This window comes from Sapajus apella, unplaced genomic scaffold (genome assembly GCF_009761245.1).
Source record: "Sapajus apella isolate SASKATOON/1434 unplaced genomic scaffold, GSC_monkey_1.0 scaffold41, whole genome shotgun sequence".
In the NCBI taxonomy this organism is placed as follows: Eukaryota; Metazoa; Chordata; class Mammalia; order Primates; family Cebidae; genus Sapajus; species Sapajus apella.
This window is the reverse complement of record NW_022436981.1, coordinates 1,551,908-1,571,988: the sequence shown is the minus strand read 5'-3', so window position 1 is coordinate 1,571,988 and position 20,081 is coordinate 1,551,908. Positions and strand designations below refer to the sequence as shown.

General features: G+C 53.4%; 1 protein-coding gene across 7 annotated transcripts in view; it reads right to left on the bottom strand.

Moving 5' to 3' along the window:
- Positions 1–247: 247 nt before the first annotated feature.
- Positions 248–20,081, bottom strand: part of TJAP1 (tight junction associated protein 1) — a 29,074-nt gene continuing 9,240 nt past the window's right edge. The window contains exons 1-10 of one of the 7 annotated variants that reach the window (XM_032299499.1): positions 17,522–17,651; positions 8,888–8,985; positions 7,779–7,904; positions 5,814–5,842; positions 4,904–5,065; positions 4,433–4,499; positions 4,162–4,191; positions 3,287–3,394; positions 3,091–3,174; positions 248–2,047 (exon numbers count right to left, since the gene is read on the bottom strand). In XM_032299499.1, the coding sequence (XP_032155390.1) occupies positions 950–2,047; positions 3,091–3,174; positions 3,287–3,394; positions 4,162–4,191; positions 4,433–4,499; positions 4,904–5,065; positions 5,814–5,842; positions 7,779–7,877 (1,677 nt within the window). In that variant the 5' untranslated portion in view covers positions 7,878–7,904; positions 8,888–8,985; positions 17,522–17,651 and the 3' untranslated portion in view covers positions 248–949. The other 6 variants (XM_032299495.1, XM_032299498.1, XM_032299497.1 and 3 more) reach the window with 6 other exon arrangements.

Here is a 20,081-nt window from a genome sequence, read left to right as displayed (position 1 = left end):
GACTCAGAGACCCTGCTAAGGTTACTTAAGGTGCCCCCTCGCCCTGATGCTCTGTGCCGAGGGAAACCCTAGGCAGAGTGGGGCGAGGGGGAGTCAGTAGCAGAGTAGGATGAGAAAAGAACTGGGAATACTCTAGCCCTCTTTGCTGTGACAGTAGTGGCCATCTTCTCAAAAAAAAAAAAAAAGAACTGGGAATACTCACAAATAGGGTGATGGGTGGGAGAGGGAAGGTCATTAAGACAAGTTAGGCCATACCAGTAAAATAGTTTTATTTGATTTTAAAATAGTCATCAATGTGAAAATTTCCCAAAGCTGGGAGTAACAGTCTAGAGCCAAGGTTGGGGAGGGGGGGCAGGCCTCACCCAGAGCCCAGCTTGAGGCCCCTGAACCCCACCCTCCCAGAGGGAGGGAGGAAACAGCTGAGGGGAGCCCTGAGTCAGTCCTCTCCCTCATCCCCCATCCCCGAGGCCAGCTGTGCCAGGCCCCCTGAGGGCAACAGCTCATGCGGAGGATTGGGGGAAAGGAAACAGAAATGAGGTTAGTAACTCCAGCAACATCCCTCGCAAAAATAATAATAATAATAACAAAGCTTGTGACTATGACAGGAGGTTGGAAGATGAATACTGATAAACGCCTCAGCTCCCCACAACAGACCAGTCTGGGCTGGGTTGGGCTGATTAGAGGAAAGGTGTTGAGACTGAACTGCGCATTACCTCTGGAGAATAAATATTCTAAGAAAAGGGGAAAACCATGAGGCCAGCTGCTGTGGTTAGTAAACGCAGCTGACAGGCCTGGTGTGGCCCACCACCCAACCCCACCCACACAGGAAGCAGCTGTGCAGGTCTGGATAGGGACAAGGTCAAGGGCTTGGACTGGGGACCCTGAGCTGAAAAGGTGTGGGGCCTCCTTGCAGTCCCAGTGCAGCAATGGCAGGAAGGCTGGCAGGGGCCTAGTTGAGCAGGTTTCCCTGCTCCTGGGCCTGGGTCAGGCTGTCCTTGCGGTGCAGATGGTGGACCCCCATCCTCTTGGGGCTGCGCTGGGGGCGGCTGGAGCTGGGGAGTGGCCAGGCCCTGCCTTCGGTGTGGGAAGTGCCAGGCCCCTCCTCTGTGCCACTGTTAATGGGCAGCAGACTCTGGCGCTCTTCCTCAAGGCTGATGGGCAGGTTCAGCTCTTCTTCCTCCTCCCTTGGAAAGCCAGAGTCAGGTTCTGTGGGTAGCAAAAGCTCCTTCTCTTCAGGTTGGGGAGAAGGTGCCTGGACCATGTCATCTCTGTCAGCAGGGCTATGGGCAAAATGGCGCTGCAACTCAGGGAGGGCATCACGTCCAAAGGCTGTGCGCTGGGCCACAGCAGCAGGTGGCGGAGTACGGTCCACAAATGCCCGCTGCCAGCTGGCCAGCAGGTCCTCTTCAGAGCTGGCAGAGCTGGCTGGGGCACTGAGTGTTGGGGGCGCTGGGCTGGGCTGGTGGTCGGGTGAGGCCTGGGCTGAGGCAGGGGTGCTGGGCACTGGGCTAGGGCGGCCCCGCTCACTCCCCTCCTCCACCAGGCTCAGCGAAATCGCCTGGCGGGTAGCGTAAGTGCAGTTGGGCAGGGGGCTATTGCGGGGGATCCGAACCTTATCCTCAGAGAACTCTATTACCCTGCGGCCAGGATACAGTGGGTGTGGTGGAGACGGGGTTGGGTAGGGGCTCAGCTTCTCAAAGGCTGGCAGAGGCAGCTCTTCCTCCGGGGAGCCCCCAGCATTACTCAGAGAGTGGCACTCTCCATTGGGTTGGGGGGTGGGGCTGCCAGGAGCTGGGGGACTGGCCGGATCACCTGGGACACCCTCACTCATGTCCACATGCACAAAGACATCCTCAGCCAAGGGGCGCCCAGCGCTGCCTGACTGGGCTGAATTCAGCAGCAGAGACTCTGGCTTCTCTAACACTCGGGCAATGACCGAGGTAGGCACCACAGCCCCTGGGGCTAAGCTGGGGGCAGGACCTGGGCTGGCGGCCTCCTGACCACTATGGAGGTGTTTCCGAACCATGTCCTGTAGCTCACAGGGCAGCTGAGGTAAAAGAGCAAGAAAGAGAGACATCAGTGATCACAGCCAAAGACAACTTGACTCATGGCGAAAGTAATGGCTCCCACGTTTAAGTACCTGTGTGCTCAGCACTCTGTTACCTCCTGTTCTTACAGCATGCCAGTGTGTATGCCCTCACTTCACAGACACACAGGCCCAGCAAGGGGAAGATAACTTGAAGTTTTTGATTAATGGCCAGGATTTAAACCCAGATCTGCTGCCAATGCCTGCATGTTCCCAAACTTCCATCTCCCAGCTTCTGTCCAAACCATACTTAAGTTTGGAGAATCTGTGTAGACCAGTGGCCTTAGAAATACCTCTGCTTCGGCCGGGCGCGGTGGCTCAAGCCTGTAATCCCAGCACTTTGGGAGGCCGAGGCGGGTGGATCACGAGGTCAAGAGATCGAGACCAAGGATGGTCAACATGGTGAAACCCCGTCTCTACCAAAAATACAAAAAATTAGCTGGGCATGGTGGTACGTGCCTGTAATCCCAGCTACTCAGGAGGCTGAGGCAGGAGAATTGCCTGAACCCAGGAGGCGGAGGTTGCGGTGAGCCCAGATCGCGCCATTGCACTCCAGCCTGGGTAACATGAGTGAAACAAAAAAAAAAAAAAAAAAAAAAAGAAACACCTCTGCTTCTGCAGGCCAATCAACCTTGGGCCTGAAGATCTGGGGTCATCTACACCTTGAGGTAACACTATCAGATGGGCCAAATCCTCTCTAAGTACTTTTTGAGCAGATAGCTCTGACCACCCTCTCCTTCCTGCCTGGGATCCTCTGTCTCTGTCTCTGTTACAGAAAGCAACAGGGCAGGCCCCCTAGAACTAGTCATGGGCCCTTGACGGTACACAGGACACCAACCAGTGGCAGAGTTGACTGGCTTGAGAGGTGACATGGAGGCAAGAGGAGGGCAAAGTGGAAAGGGGAGTTAAAAACAGGAGGACAGAGGTGCAGAAACTGTGGTTAGAGGAGTCCTACAGTGGCCGGAATGGTCTACGTGGGCAGGGAGTAGGTGTGTTCTACTCACATCGGCGAACTTGTGGTTTCGGAAATGGGACTTGTTGCACTTGAGAAGCTGCACAGCCAGGTTGCAGTCCAGCCGGTACCGCTCCTATAGACAGAGCTGCTTCAGAGCCCAGCCCAGCCCTTCCCAAGGGAGCAGGGCCGGCCCAGGACAAAGCGAGCCCCAGGTGGGGAAGGCCTAAGCAGTGAAGCACACATACATTGAGCTCTTCCAGCTTGTTGATGGTGTTCTTGGCATCCAGCAGCTTGTTGGTCAGCTCCACGATCTCCCAGTCCAACGTCTTCCTATCCATCTCAGCCTTCTTGATCTGAGGCACAGACTTGTGGTTAACCCAGCCCAAACCCCAGCCAGCCCTTCCTCTCCCTCCACCTCCTCCCATCCTGGAAACACAGGTGCTAGGGCAGCCAAGGCAGACAGAGCAGAGACAAACGATGGACAGACAGAAGGAGACTGGGCATCTCTCCCGCTCTCTGGACTGGCTGTGGGGTGGGGGCTTTCTTAGCATGACCTCCTGCCACCTGGGCCCAGGACACAGGCAGTATAAGAGCTGTCCATCCCCTGAGGTTCCAGAGGCTCTAGGCACCAGGCAAGGCAGCTGGTACCTCAAAGGCAGTAACTGCAGGGGGCTGAAGCCTCCTACGTGTGCAGCTGTTTGCAGCATCAGGCTAGGAGAGGGAAGACGGAGCAGGGCTTGGTGGCAGCCAGGGGTACCTCATTGAGCAGGGAGCAAGCTGCTGGCTCAAAAGTAGCCTTCTGATCTCCAGCCCAGGGACTGGATCTGCAGCCTCCCCTCCCCACCCACAGCCTGGGCTTGCTGCCACTGCAGCCAAGCAGCTTTGGGTGTTCAGTGGAGACATCAATCAGTACCTCTGCCAGAGCCAAGGGCAGAGCAGGTTAGGCTCCCCAGCTCTCTCCTGGAAGGGAGGCACTGACTACTAAACGGGCCTCACACAAGGAAGAGAAAGGAGCGGGTGTACTCAAGGGGCAGAGGGTAATAGCCAGGGTCCACAATTCTAGATCTCAGCTGAAGAGGAGGCCAGGGCAAGGGAGAAGACACACAAACTCAGACGCAACTGCAAAAATCCAGCTGTGGCTAAGAGAGGCCTGAGAGTGCAGCAGCAACGGTGGCAGCATGAAGGGGAAGACGAGGAAAGAAGAGAAACAGTGTGAGCATTAAGACAGTCTTGACTTGCAGAGCACACTGCGGTCCCCCCGACCACTGCCCCATCCCACCATCTCCCCCACCGCCAAGCCCCAGGGCAGAGTGGCATTCCCTTGGCCATTCCTGGCCTCCTGCTATGCTATGAGCACAGTGCCCACCAAGCTGCCCTCCTGGATGGATTACCAGTGTGTGCAGCTTGTCTTCCAACTCCTGGTTGGTCCGCTGGGAAGCCGTGTAGCTGTTCTGCAGCCTGAAAATGGATAATACAAGGCACATCCCTGGGTCAAGATCCTGTCCTTCAGGCCCTGTTCAGTCTCCGTGATAGGGGATCTTGAATGTGTCATTCTCCCTCAAGAATTTCTAATCAGAATCAGATGATCTCTGAGGCATCTTCCAGCTAACCTCCTATGAAGGGGGAGGCCGTGTGTGTGTGTGTGTGTGTGTGTGTGACCTCTAATTCCCGTGTGTGTGTGTGTGTGTGTGTCCTCTCATTCCCGTGTGTGTGTGTGTGTGTGTGTGTGTGTGTGTCCTCTCATTCCCGTGTGTGTGTGTGTGTGTGTGTGTGTGTGTGTGTGTCTGGCCTCTCATTCCCGTGTGTGTGTGTGTGTGTGTGTGTGTGTGTGTGTGTGTGTGTCTGGCCTCTCATTCCCACACCTGCGGAACTTATCCTTAAACTTGTCCAGCTCTTCGCGGCTCTGGCCCAGCTCCAGCTCCAGGCAGTCCTGCCCGATTTCCAGCTCACGTTCCAGGGCCTCAGTGCGTCTAGTGGCCGAGGCCAGGCGCCGGCGAAGCTCTTCATTTTCCTGCTGCAAGAGCCTGGCAGGGTGTTGAGGGGGTCAAGGGCAGAGGGGTATCAGAGATAGAAGGACCTGCCTTCAAGCTCCAGCCTGGGCTCAGGAAGGAAGGGATGACATGAGGACAGGCAACCAGGGGCAGGGAAACTCCTGGAGTCTCAGCCTGAGTCTAGGGCAGCATATTCTATAGGCCTGCCGGCCCGGGGAATACAGCCTGGGTTAGAGGGTTGGGGAGGGAGAGGGGATGGTAGGGAACAGTCCAGCCTCCCTTCACTATTAGAGAATGAAAAGACAGAATTGAGGGTAGGGATATGGCTCCCAGCCTTTCTCTGGTTACGGCCCATGTCAGCCGGCCACCAGGCCGCCAGCTCCAGTTTCCCCACTACACAATCAGGCTTCTCCATTATTCATCTCTGGGAAATCCAGCCCAGCACTGCCCTCCTCTCCAGAGGACTCATGTGGCTAAGAAACGGCTGCAGGGTAGCAGGTGGTACAGGAGCCAGCAGCTGCGGAAGGGATCCTTAGCAAGAAGAGCAGCCCCTTCAGAGCCATTCACCTCCTGATTCTAGGCTCTCTCAAAGCCCATGGAATAATAAAATCCCATTTTCCAGAAAAAATATCCACAACATCAAAACTCCTCCCAGAGTCCCTAAAACGACCCATCCCAACCTTTACTTCTACCTAATCCAAGGAAAAGTACAACTGTACCAACAGTCTAGCCTGGAGGACAGAGATGACGCAGGGCAGTATCTCAGGTAGCAGATACTCACTTCATCCTTTCTGCGTCAGTCAGGGGTTCCTAGGCAAAAAAAAAAAAAAACAAAAACAAAAACAAAAAAAAAAAAAGAGGCTTGAGGCTCAGCTCTGGACCACTAGCCCCCTGGTTGCCTCATCCTCCAAACAGCCATGAAAAGGCTCAGGTGTGAAGCCCAAAGACTCTCACAGCAGAAGAGGGCTATGGGGCTCTCTACAGATGGAAGCAATTCAGTAATGCTGGGACAAGCCTTGATTACCCTCTTCCATGTCAACCAGAAGATTCCAGAACCTCTTCCAACCTTCACCCTTCATCCTAAAGCCATTTTCAAGTAAGTCCTGGCACCCAAGCTACCTCTCCCCAGGGGCAGAGACAGCCTCTCAGCTGTTCACTCAGCTCCTGGTGGGCCCTGTCTCCTGTTTCCACACAGGCATGGCAGAGACCTTCCAGAAAAGTGAAGTCAGGCTGAACTATACACAAGAGTTCTGAGCTCTGACGAAGCCCTCAGCCTTGGGAGGAAAACAAAGGCAGAATGAGGACCTTGCAGAGGCTCAGGAGGAACAAGTGCATGGGAGAAGAGGGTTAATCTAATCCTGACTGAGGGGAGGAAGGGTCTTGTCTGGCTTTTAACCTCCTGCCCCATCTTCCTCAAACCCCTATGGCGGTCATGGCTCAAGAGTCAAGTTCAGCCCACTACAAAGCAGAGCAGGCCCATGCTATGGTGAGAGGGAAACATCAAGGGGCCTATTCTACATGAAGCTGACTGCTTCAGAAGTACAGTCTCAGGCAGAAAATGGAGGTAGGTGGCCTCCTTTTCCCACTGACTTTGACAACTGGATTTGACCCGATTCTACTGCATACTGGTTATACAACCTTCACCTCACTGAGCCTTAGTTCCCTCATTTATAAAACTGAGGTAATGCTCGCTGAGTAGTGCCTAGCATAATAGCTGGCATCTTAATTTAATGTTCCCTGAACTGAAATGAGCAAGTCATGGCTTTTCTACCTTGAATTTGACTAAAGCAGGCTACAGTACGCCTGATGCTCAGCAGTTGCTGTGTCTCACATTCTTTCTTTCTTCTTTCTTTTCTTTCTTTCTTTTTTCTCTCTCTCCTCTCTCTCTCTCCTCTCTCTCTCCCTCTCTCTCTCTCAATCTCTCTCTTTTTCTTTTCTTTTCTTTCTTTCTTTATTTTTAAGATGGGGTTTCACCATGATGGCCAGGCTGGTCTTGAACTCCTGGCCTCAGGTGATCCACCCACCTCGGCCTCCCAAAGTGCTAGGATTACAGGCGTGAGCCACCGTGCCCGGCCATCTCATGTTCTTTAAATGTGCTCCATGCACTGCGACCAGGTGGAGACATGGCTGCAAGGGCAGTAAAGCACTGTGGCCCTTGTTTCCTCCTGTGAGTGAGGTTAATGGGGGAGGAGAGCCAATGTTTTGCAGCTGACTATAGGCCTCCGAAGAGCAGGGCCTGGACCTAACAGTTCCTGGCAAGGAGTGCATATTCAACAAATGTCAGCCAAACAAAGCAAAGCTAGAGGAAGAGCCGGACGTCCTGGGGACAATGAAGAGCAGCTGCACTGGTGGGAAGTGATAGTAGCACTGCCTCCTGATATGCCCCAAAGGGACCACAGGTTGAAGGCTCTCCTTCACTATGGAGGACCAGAGTCCCAGCCACCAGCAGGTTAGGACTTCTTAGTCTGCTGGGCTGCCTCTTGTAGGGAGAATACCGTATGAGATCATTTCTGCTAAGCTACAAGACTCAGGGGTTCCCTGACATGTGGACATATACTCACAGACAGTCCCCCATGAGCCTACATTGCCACCACCTGCAGTGCTGTGGCTAGGAGACCTCGGCCTACAACAGCAAGGCCCACTCTCACCCCAACTCGGGACCGGAAGCTCAGGCAGAAATCAGCCATACACACAGCCTCAGGGGCTTTGCCTCTGCCAGTCAGGCTCGGGTACCAGTCTTGCTGACCTCCTGCTCAAGCCGGGATCCAGGAATTTCTAGTCGCAGCTCCCGATGCTCCGGCGGCGCCTTACGGTAGGGTTTCTTAGTAGGGGCGGCACTGGTCATTCTGGGGTGGGACGGCCCCTCCAGCTGCTGAGGGGGAGCAAGGAGGGAGGCTGAGAGATGTGGCCAGGAGGACTCTGGACTGAGAAAAAAACAAAGATGGTGAAAGGGGGCATAGGTTGAAGCCACCACACAGGCAGATAGACCTGGGCCATTACTGGAGTCACTAGAAGGGCTGGACTTAGGCATGTCAGTCCCCATAGGTCAAAGGAGTGCTGGGGGGAACAGATAGGTGGGAAAGGCAGGGCCTACGGCCAGAGCACCTAGGTTCTAAGAGTGGGGCAGGAAGCCTGAAAAGCAGCCCACCACTCTCCTCATCACTCCTTTGCGGGCTTTGAAGACCTCAGAAGGTAAAACTGCTCTCTCTGTATTAGTTTTCTTAACTCTAACAATAAAATAGCACCAATTTCTTTTTGTTTCTCTTCTTTTTTTTTTCAGACAGGGTCTTGCTCTGTTGCCCAGGCTGGAGTGCAGTGGCACAATCTTGGCTCACTGTAGCCTCGATCTCCTGGGCTCAAGCAATCCTCCTGCCTCAGCCTTCTGTGTAGCTTGGACCACAGGCATGTGCTACTGCACCTGGCTATTTTTTGTAGAGACGGGGTCTCACTTTGCTGCCCAGGCTGAAACTCTCAAGCTCAAGCAACTCCTGTCTTGGCCGTCCAAAGTACTGGGGATTATAGGTGTGAGCTACTGCACCCAGCTAAGAATAGCACCAACTTCATGGGGTTGTTGTAAAGACGATGTAAAGCACCTAGAACATGCTGAATAAATGTTAACTAAAAATAAAAAATCATAACCAAAAAATATGAGTTTGGGGATCCAATCCAGGATCCTCAGTGGGAGTCTCAAAGCCCAAAAGAGCTCTCTGGCCTTGGCCAGTGACAGCCAAACCCCTGTGGCCTCTACCACTCTTTTCACCAGTCCCCACTGAGAGAGAACACTTGCCTGCCCCGTCACCTGCCCCTCCCCAGAAGACAGCCAGGCTGAGGGCACAGGCCTCATCGGGGACATACCGTCTGTTTGTCGGCAGCTCTCTCTGTTCCGCCGTCCGGGAGTTAGCCCTCGGCTCTCCGCATCCCACGGCCCCTCCACTTCCTTTAGCCAACAGCTCCTGAAACCAGAGAAGGGAAGAAAGTGGAAACCAGGTGTCAGCCGCCTGTCTGTCAGTGCCACAGGCCTGCCTGCCCAGTCTGGGACCCAGAAGGCCCCCTGGGAGAACCAGGGCAGGAAGGCCATGAAACAGGGGGCCGGAGGGGAAAGCAGCTGGAGCAGATGACTGGAAGCACTGGGTTCCTGCCTTTCTCCATGGCAGTACTGTCACAGGTCCAGATGAGACAGTGTGTCTGTGTGTATGTTCATGGTCTCAGTACATTGTCCAACTCTGGAATGGGTCTGGTTCCATCCTATCCCTACTCCACATCTGTCCTCCTCATCTCCCAGGCCTCTCAGAGTTTGGAAACTAGTAAGAGATTTGGGGAACATGGGTTACAAATGAGAACATCAGGAAAAAGCCTCACAGAGATCCAAGAAGATGGAGAGAGAAAATGATGGAAAGAGAGCGCCCAGCATTTCCAGAAGGAGGCCCAAGGCTATTTGGTGTACAAGGATGGTCAACAGCCTTTGCAATGAGAAGGCGTAGGGCTAGGAGAAGAAATCTGAAAAGGGAGCAACACAGAGCGGTAGTTTTCAGCCAGGCAATTCTGCCCACCCTCCTTCCCCAGGGATGTCTGGCGCCCACCCTCTTTCCCCAAGGATGTCTGGCAACTGTCTGGAGACATTTTTGGTTGCCCAAACCTGGAGGGAAGAAGTGCTACTGGCATCTAGTGGGTAGAAGCCAGGATGCTGTTGGTCATCCCACAACGCACAGGACAACTCCCACCACAAAGAATTCCCAACAGAAACTGTCCAGAGTGCCAAGGCTAAGAAACACTGGCGAACAAAACCCCAGTCTGGGGAGCTGGAGACACCTGGGCTCCAGGATCAGCGCTGACACCACGGGGCCCTGCGTAACACCCTTTCTCACTGGATAAGCCAGTTCCTTATCTACACAGAGGTGGCTGGACTGCGTGACCTGTGAGAGCCCCTCCAGGCTCCTGAAGTTTAGGGATGGGCCCACACCCCTCCCCGTCCCCCACCTGTAATAAGCTGGGTTGCAGCACGGGGGCAGCAGCCACCACCATGATCAGGCAGTAACCTCAGGTGGCCTTCTGGGCAGAAAAAACAATCTCTTCCCGCCCCCATCAACCTAAACAGAGCTGGAGACTGAGGGAAGCCTTGCGGGCTAAAACATGTGTTCCTACTGTCGGGACATGCCCTGGCCATGACTCCTGTCACATTCCAACAGGGCCTGGGGCAGGAAGAATGGTGGCAACAAGAGCCAGGGCTGCAGGGCCTGGAGTGAAGCAGCCCTCCCTACAGTAGGATTGCTGGACACACACAATCAATCCCACCATAGGGACGTCTGCTTCACTCCAGGCCCTGCAGTGACTCCTGTCACATTCTAACAGGGCCTGGGGGCAGGGAGGGTAGGGAAGCAGGAGTGGTCTCCCTCCTCTGTCTGGAAAGCCTGTGCCCTGGCTTGGGGTTCTGTGGGGAACTGGGGTGTGGCAGCACAGGCACGAGCCGCCAGCCTCCTCCCCCTGACAGGAGGCAGAACGTGTCCCCACAGGGCACATGCAGCAGGCTGTGTCGGCTGACTCCCTACACAAGAATCCGGGTGGGCGGGCCTGAAAGGACAGCACATTCCCGGGGTGTAGGGAGCAAACAAGTCCCCCCTACAGGTTCCCTGGGGCTGCCCCTCCAGAGGGGCCCAGGATGGGTGCTCCTATGGCCTGAGGGAGAGGCCCAGAAAAGTCTCAAACCCACCTGGATATGTGGGTTCTGATACTCAGACAGTAAATGTATGGGGCACATCAGTTGGAAAACAGGGTAGGGCGAGAGAGGTGAGCAGTCAAGAGCTTCTACAAAATCAAGGGGTAGCTCCGAGAGTTGGTCTCTGCCTTACCCCTTCTCTACAGAGGGCCGGGTCCTGGCTCCCTTCCCCGACATGCTCCCCAGTCAGCTGAGGAAAGCCCTTTCTCTCTGCAGGCCCCTTTGTGCGCCCCTCCTCTTTTCCCAACCGCCTCTCTATTTCCCTGTCCCTATGCCTGCCAAGGCCCATGCTACCTTCTGGGGACTAAGACACCTGCATGAACTGCGGTGGGCAGGGAGGATGCAAACATGCTTGTGTGTCCAGCAATCCTACTGTAGGGAGGGCCGCTTCACTCCAGGCCCTGCAGCCCTGGCTCTCGTTGCCACACATCCTATAGCTCATCCTGCCTCACCCTGACCTCAAGCCCTACTCCCTGGCCCTATAGCACATATTTATCCCCAGGGCTTCCATGACCAGAGGTGATCTGGCTTACTAGGCAAGGAGTACCCTGAGAAGGTGGCTGGCAGTGGGACGGACAGTAGATGCAGACACAGACTCTCTGGGGATGGGGGTGGTGGTGATGGGAGGTTATTCTCTCCATCAGAGCCTACTCTCACACACATCTGAGTTACAGGGACAGGAAACCACTCCCAACTAGGGAAGCAGAGGCAATGGCCACTGGGAAGACAATCTACCAGAGAGCTCATGAAGTTCCTCAACACCAGGCTGTGAGGGAGACCTGGACCACTGCCTGCCCTGTGTCCATAAACACAGGCTGTGCTGGACACCCAGGCCCTAGCTCCAGCTTCTGAAACCTGCTGAGTGCCCCAGATCCGGCCCGTGAAGGGCCCACAGTTCCAGCAATGAACTGGAATACAATGGGCCTAGCAGCCCACAGACCTTGACGGGAAGCAAGGAAGGTGTGCAGGGAAGGTCTGGACAGACCCGAGGAAGACAGTGATGCAAGGTGCAGTGGACAACAAAGAGAGAAGCAGCAGGACACTCGGCCTGCAAGCTGGGAGAAGGTAAAGCGGTAAGGCAGATGGCATCAGAGAAGTCCCTCCAGGAAGACTCAGCTACCAGGTGTAGCCTCCCCTGGCCACATCTCCTTCACCCAAAGGTTTCCCAAGTTGCCTTGGAGTGTTTCAGCCCAAGGAGGACTCCCAATCCCATGCAGGAAAGGAAAGGTTCTAAAGGAGAGCAGATGGATAATCAGAATGGGCCACAGACCATGATGAGCGAGTGACCCAGAGGCTGTCCTTGGCTGCCACTCGCTCATCGTGGTCCGTGGCCCATTCTGAGTCCATGGCCCATGCCGAGCTGGCTCCAGGGTACCACCAATAAAATGGTCTTCTGGGCTGGGCATGGTGGCTCACATCTGTAATCCCAGCACTTCGGGAGGCCAAGGCGGGCAGATCACCTGAGGTCAGGAGTTCAAGGCCTGCCTGGTCAACATGGTGAAACCCTGTCTCTACAAAAATTGAACCCAGGAGGTGGAGATTGCAGTGAGCTGAGATCATGCCACTGCACTCCAGCCTGGGTGACAGAGCGAGACTCCATCTCAAAAAAAAAAAAAGAAATCAACAGGGAAGAATCCCACTCCCACCCCACCCCAAACTAAACCTGAGCCTTGAGGAACTGGGGTAGACGACTCGGTATGTGGGACTACCAGATCATGTGCTGTGTCTGTTCTGTAAGAACAGCTATGCCCTGGGAGAATGGCTGAGGCTTATAGGTTAAAGCCTCTCGCTGACCTAGCATGGCCTGGGGCTCCTCAGGCTGGACCTGCAGGCAGTGTTTGAGGGAGACACCCAGAGTGGCAGCAGCCCTTTCCCATCCCATGAAGGTGAAGTGAGAAGGGAAAGGGGCTCTCCTCAACCCTCCCTGCCCCTGCCTCATCCTACCCCATCCAATCCCAGTTTCTGACATGCTCTGCATAGCATTCATTCTCCACTTACTCAAAAATCAGTTCAAAGGACAGACTCTACTTCATATCTGCTGGAGTGGAGAGAGGGGTGATAGCTTCCTAATTGCCATGTTGCAATTTGCCAGTCAGTGCAGGCCGCCTGTTGCCGCCTGCCCTGTATTAAATACAGCCCATGGGGCACGAATAGCTGCCTTCAGAGAACAAAGTCTACTTTCATTAGAAATGGGACTCGGCACGCACAGCAGAGCTGCACTGTGAACCCTCTGAACAGCCAAGCAGAGTGTAGACAGATAGGTGTAAGGCGTGATCTGCACCAGAAGCTGGCTAAGCAGTGTCCTTTAACAAAAGGACAAAAAAACGTGCCAAGCACCACTCAGGAGACAGGACTTACACCTGCTCCCTTTTGTGGGTACATGTATTTGATCAGGGGCTTCCACCATGGTGGAAGATTGCTGTTGCTGGAGACGGAGTGGGATGAGAGAGAAACCTCTTCAGAATCCTGATGTTCCCAACACTATCTTACTGTCCCCAGCAAGCACCCACAGAAGCAATAGCAAAAAGGTTCAAGCCCAAGAGCCAAGGATGCCGTCCCACGTTCCTTCTGCCATCCTTTCTGGGGTTCTGCCTAAGACTCAGGCAAAGTCAAAGGTACAGAAGAGGAAAGGAGCTCCAAGCATCCAGCCTTCTTCAAGCTGAGGCTGAGGCGACCCCTTCAGCACCGGCCCAGGAGACGGGGACAGGAATCCAAAGTGCATATGGTTCTTCGGCTTTTCCAACTTGAGCCTTCCCCACCAAACATCTCCAGCTCTCCAAGTTCTGCACTACTACCTCACTCCACAACTCTCCTGATCCTGGAGCAACTGCCCTACCCTAGAGGGCAACTACCTCCCTACTCTCCACATCACCAATACCTACTTTAGGTAATTGTGTCCCCACCAGTTTATCTGGGTTCAGATCATTTCTCGAACCTACTAGGAAGCCTTGCTGCTGTCAATGAATCAATGAAGCAAGAGACCTTGAGGAGTCAATGAACCCAACCTTCTGAATCAGGGAGGGCCCACACATCACCATGAAAATCATCCAAGCTCTTCTTCATAATTCAACTAGGCAAAGTCAAAGGGAAGTTAGTAATCACTACTTTTCAAATGAGGAACACCCTGGCCTGTTTCAGAATACACCAGCTGTGTTGTATGCCGCCTTAATTCCCTTGGAACCCAGCAGGGTATAAATAAATAATAACAATAAATACAAGCCCTTCCTAAAGCCCTTCATCAACCACTAAAACACAAATGTCTGATCACACAGGGACTGGGGCCTCCCCCTCAGGAACTGTTCCTGAGCTGTAAGCTCTGGATGTGGAGTCTCTGAACTCTGCAAGCCTGTGGCAAGCTGTGCCCCAGTGGGGGTCAGCTACACTCCCGCCACACAAGTCTAGCAGCTTCTCAAGCCTCTGAAATCCAGTCTCTACTTCCAACTGATGTCCAAGGAACACAAAGGGCCACCCTGCAAGGGTCAGCCCTGGAACCAGGTGACCTGGCCTTGGTCCTGGGGATTGCCCGTGAAGATCCCCACCCCCTGCACCATTAATACAGCCCCTCTCCCAGACTGCCTGTGAATAGCAGAGGAGTCCCTCAGCACAGTGAGCTGACCCCACCAAAGCTGGGTTCAGCCTCTCCCACATCATCCCCAGGGCACCCCTCCTGCTTGCCACCAGCCCCCAGTTTCCGGCATGCAGCTGTTCCTGAGATACATGAGCAAAGCCCTCAGCAATCCCGGGCGCGTGGCAGGCAGGCAGCCAACAGCTCACGGGGTGGGGCCCGGGCAGAGGTTCTGCTCTGGGCTGATGATGAGGCTAGAAGATGTCAGTCTGTGCCCAGACCAGCCCTGCTGCCCCTCCAACAGCTATGCGCCACCCCTCTGGGCAAGTACAACCTCACCCTCTTGGGACAAGCTGCCTAAAGCCCTGACCTGGCCTCCTGCCTACTCTAAACCAAACAAATTGACAGGGTTTTGAAAGCCAAAAAGAGTGAGAATTATTCTGCCCCAGAGTAATCCTGAGGACTCAGGGCAAGGGCTTGTAACCTGTGAGAGCTCACCTGGCTCCCACCTGAGCAAACACTTCAAGGCTATCCACCTGGCCTCACATCCAGACAAACACTTCACAGGAACAAGAGGCTAAAGAGCCAGACAAACCAATCCCTCCCCACTCCCCCAAAAAAGAGGGCAAGAAATCCCAAGTTCATAGCCTGCATTTGACATTAGACCCCATGCCCTCTCCTAACAAAGGCCAAAGTGAAGGAACGGCCCTAAACCAGGCCTCAACTCCAGGCCCTTTTGCTTTCCTGGTCAGAGCCAAGTCAAGAAACCCTCTAGCTTGTTAACTCCCCATTTGGGGTCCCTAAATGTCTCTGCATTACTGCTAGTCCCCATGAATAATATATAGCACTACAAATGTTTATTTGTACATAGTACATTCATATAAAATAATACATTATAAGCTCAACCCACATGCATATAAACAGGTATTCTTTTTTTTTTTTTTTTTTTTTTTGGAGAGGGGGTTTTACTCATGTTACCCAGGCTGGGGTGCAATGGCGCGATCTCGGCTCACTGCAACCTCCGCCTCCTGGGTTCAGGCAATTCTCCTGCCTCAGCCTCCTGAGTAGCTGGGATTACAGGCACGCGCCACCATGCCCAGCTAATGTTTTGTATTTTTAGTAGAGACGGGGTTTCACCATGTTGACCAGGATGGTCTCGATCTCTTGACCTCGTGATCCACCCGCCTCGGCCTCCCAAAGTGTTGGGATTACAGGCTTGAGCCACCGCGCCCGGCAGGTATTCTTTATTAATCAACTATTCACTATTATTATTTTGAGACGGAGTCTCACTGTGTCACCCAGGCTGGAGTGCAGTGGCGCAATCTTGGCTCACTCCAATCTCCGCCTCCCAGGTTCAAGCAATTCTCCTACCTCAGCCTCCTGAGCAGCTGGGATTATAGGCATGCACCACCATGCCCAGCTAATTTTTGTATTTTTAGTAGAGACAGGGTTTCACCATGTTGGTCAGGCTGGTCTCAAACTTCTGACCTCATGATCTGCCCGCCTCGGCCTCCAAAGTGCTGGGATTACAGGCATGAGCCATTGTACCTGGCCACATTCACTATTATTAATCGTATAATAAAATTCATTTCCACATAGATATTGATCGATACTATACATCCTTAATATTACATAGTACATATATTCATTTATCAAACATAGCACATTTTCATCAAGATATTTCGTGTTGGGCCAGGCACAGTGGTTCACGCCTACAATCCCAGCACTTTCAGAGGCCAAGGTGGGTGGATCACCTGAGGTCGGGAGTTCAAGACCAGCCTGACCAACATGGAGAAACCCTGTCTCTACTAAAAATACAAAATTAGCCAGGTGTAGTGGCACATGCCTGTAGTCTCAGCTACTTGGGAGGCTGAGGCAGAAGAATCACTTGAACCTGGAAGGCAGAGGTTACAGTGAGCTGAGATCGTGCCACTGTACTCCAGCCTGGGCAACGAAAGCGAAACTCCATCTCAAAAAAAAAAAAAGATATTTCTCGTCAATATGGATATCCCCTACCAACTTTGGTCTCTTAATCTACCAACCTCCAAGAAACCATCATCCCACTTGGCAGTGCTACCTTCCTCACTCTGGACCCATAACACACCCTCTCCCATTTACAAGCTCCCACCCCATGCTGGTAGGCTCCTGACTCCTACCCAGCTCAAGGGCAACAGAATCCACTTAGACAGCCTTCAGGTCTCCAGCTCCCCTGTCCAGCCTCCCCAGCACTGCACTGCCTCCAAGGGTCGGAACTACAGTCTGTCTAGGGTGACTTGTGTGGAACACAAGGAAACAACAGGCAATGGACTTTCTCATGATCCCCAGACCCGCCTCTCCTTCCCAAGCCTGGAGGGAGAAGGGATTGTGTGGGAGATACCAGGCTGCACTCACCCATCAATCAATCCGAAGCCAGGATCTTTTCTATGCCCAATGTGGAATCCAAAGCCAGGTCCTGCCCTGACTCTACTGAGGCGCCCTTCCCAGTTTTCATGGCTAAAGTCCACCTGAAGCTCCAGACGTGGAAGGAGGTGAAGGGGCCAAACTCCATCTCCCAGAGCAACGGTCGTCAATGGGAGTGACATCTCACATAGGTCCCTGGTTCAGGGCCCCAGCATTCAGTTTAAAAGTAGCTTCACTCTTCTGCCCAGGGAATTCCCCAGAACCAGGCCAAGGTTTTCCTCTACCTCCCCAGTCCTAAAGAGAATCCTGCAGCTGATCCTAACTTTTTATCCTAGAGCGGAAATGATCTGGTCTAGGAGAAAATTCCCTTCCCACTCTAGTTCATTTGTCTCTGAGGCGTGAAAAGCAGCAGCAGCATGCTAACTGAGGGATCTTCTCAAACTCTGGTGCTAAAAGCACAGATTCAACAGAAACTCCAACCACCTCTATTTGAAGGGAGAAGTGAAGAGCGTGCTGCTGACTTGGGGGAGGCTGACAGTGAGGGGGAGGGCAGTGGAGCCCAGCAGTAGGCTGGTGATGGGCAGGTGGCTATGGAGAAATCTCCCTCTCATGGCCGTGAAGGGGGCACATCCCCACCCACAGCAAGGGGAGACTGGGAAAATAGAGGAACCCGGTAGTAAGAACAAGACAGCAGAGGAGATAGCGTGGTATAAGCTAAGGAGGGAGGCCGCCAGGCTGCGGGGAGGGATGGAGGACAGAGGCCCTGCTGGTGGCACCCCAGGGCAGGTTAGCTGGCCGAGGTCAGACTCACAGGGTTAGTGTCTTCTCCCCAACCAGCCAGCTCTCCTGGTTAGTGCAGTTAGCGACAGACTCATGGCAGACGCCCTTCAGGCACTCCATATAAACAGACAGCTTGGTTTGTGAGCAGCCCAACTCCGGAGCTGCAGAGAGAAAGCAGAGGAATGCCAAGCTGCAGGATGCCCAAGGGGACACACTGCACTCTCCTGACGGGAAGCACTGCAGACTTACCACCAGACCCTCAGGGGCTTTCTTCCATCCAGAAATCATGCCAGGTGGAAGCCAGGCACTCCCCCTGCCAACCAGTGAGGCCAGCTTGCTGACCTCAGGCAGCAAGACTCTCTGGTTGGTCAACAGGGAGAACGGCTGTTGGAGAAGGGGCTTAGCTCCTCTATCTCGCCTGTTACCCAAACACTGCTGCCAGGCTGCACCAGGGCTCTGAAAGCTAGGCTGTAAGAACAAAGCCACCCACAGCTGCAGCTGCCACCCATCCCACGCTGGTGCCAGCAGAGTCCATCCCACCACCTCCCACAGGCTCTGAGGAGCTGGGAGAGAAGCAGCCCAGGGATCAGAGGCTATGACAAGGGCTGCGTCAGAAAGCACAGTACAATGGGGCAGTGTGTGCCTGGCTTAAAGCTGGGCCGGTCAACAGCACAGGCCACACACTACCACCTTACAGTTTCTCAAAGGGCCAGGTGATGGCACTTCCCAGGGAGCCAGCCCCAGAGAAGCATGACTCCCCAGACTCAGAAATCAGGAATCCTGATCCCTACTCAAGGACACTCCTGCCAATTTCATCTCAGAATCAAAAACTGTCCCTCAGAGACAGCCAGGGTGCCTGCTGTGGCAAGACCATCTAGCAAAGCTTCTCCATCCCTCCCAGGGGGCCAGCCCCAGAATAACTCATTCAGCTGGAAAGGAGGCTGTAACCAGGCTCCTGGGCAGCTCCAACAGGGACTGTTCCACTCCTGGGTCACTTGTTAAGTGAACAGAGAAAGCTGAAGAAGAGTATACATTAGTATTGAGTTGTGGTGAGGAATGTCTAGACATAAAAATACAATTAGAGGCCAGGCATGGTGGTTCACACCTGTAATCCCAGCACTTTGGAAGGCCGAGGTGGGAGGTCAAGAGTTCAAAATCAGCCTGGCCAACATGGCAAAACCTTGTGTCTACTAAAAATACAAAAACTTAGCTGGTCATGGTGGTGGGCGCCTGTAATCTCAGCTACTGAGGAGGCTGAGGCAGGGGAATTGCTTAAACCCAGGAGGCAGAGGTTGCAGTGAGCTGAGATCACACCATTGCACTGCAGCCTGGGCAACAAGAGCGAAACTGTCTCCAAAAAAATAAAAAATAAAAACTATTAGAAGAAAGGTACATGATAAATGGTGAACAGTTGTTCCCTATCTTTGGGGAAACAAGTCAGGCAGGAACAATGGGAGAAGAACAGGAGGATCTTTTTATTTGTACACTTTTCTGTATGGTTAGTATTTTATACAAGGGACATATGTTTATGGTGAAACCAACAGTTCCTAGGCAAACAGATGAAAACCCTGCATCTACACTGTGCTTTACCATTCCAGAAGCACTTTCCCTTCCATGATATTTCCTCTGATGCTTATGGTCCAGTGAGGCACAAAGAATAGGGAGCTCTCCCATTGTGAGGGTCAGAAAGGGCAAGTGATTTGCCTAAGACCACAGGCAGAACTGGGACAGAACCCAGTGTCTCCAATGCCAGTACAAGGCGTGGAAACCTCTCTTTTCCAGGAAGCCACAGGAAAGCCAGGACAATTCTGCCCTGATATGAAGACCCTTAAAGACTTCTGAGCTTCGGTTCCCTACTTGGGCTACCTGTGAATGTACAAAGAGGCCACCTACCACTTGGTACCCAAAATGATAAGCAGAGTTTTGGTTTTGTTTTTTTGGTTTTTTTTGAGACGGAGTTTCGCTCTTGTTACCCAGGCTGGAGTGCAATGGCGCGATCTCAGCTCACCGCAACCTCCGCCTCCTGGGTTCAGGCAATTCTCCTGCCTCAGCCTCCTGAGTAGCTGGGATTACAGGCACGCACCACCATGCCCAGCTAATTTTTTTGTATTTTTAGTAGAGACGGGGTTTCACCGTGTTGACCAGGATGGTCTCGATCTTTTGAACTCGTGATCCACCCGCCTCGGCCTCCCAAAGTGCTGGGATTACAGGCTTGAGCCACCGCGCCCGGCCACACAGTTTTATCCTATTGGTTAGCTGAGTAGAAGTGCAGGGTTTTGGGGTCTAGGATGGCTTCTCAGTAGGCGGATCCTCCCCTCAGGGGATGGGTACCGAGTTCCCCACCACAGCACAGAAGCTTCTCACAAAGAAGGGCCATGCCCTTTATAAATTCTAAACGTCACCTAGCACACAGTTGGCACTTACAAGATAGTAACTAACACGGCCGGGCGCGGTGGCTCAAGCCTGTAATCCCAGCACTTTGGGAGGCCAAGGTGGGTGGATCACGAGGTCAAGAGATCAAGACCATCCTGGTCAACATGGTGAAACCCCGTCTCTACTAAAACTACAAAAAATTAGCTGGGCATGGTGGC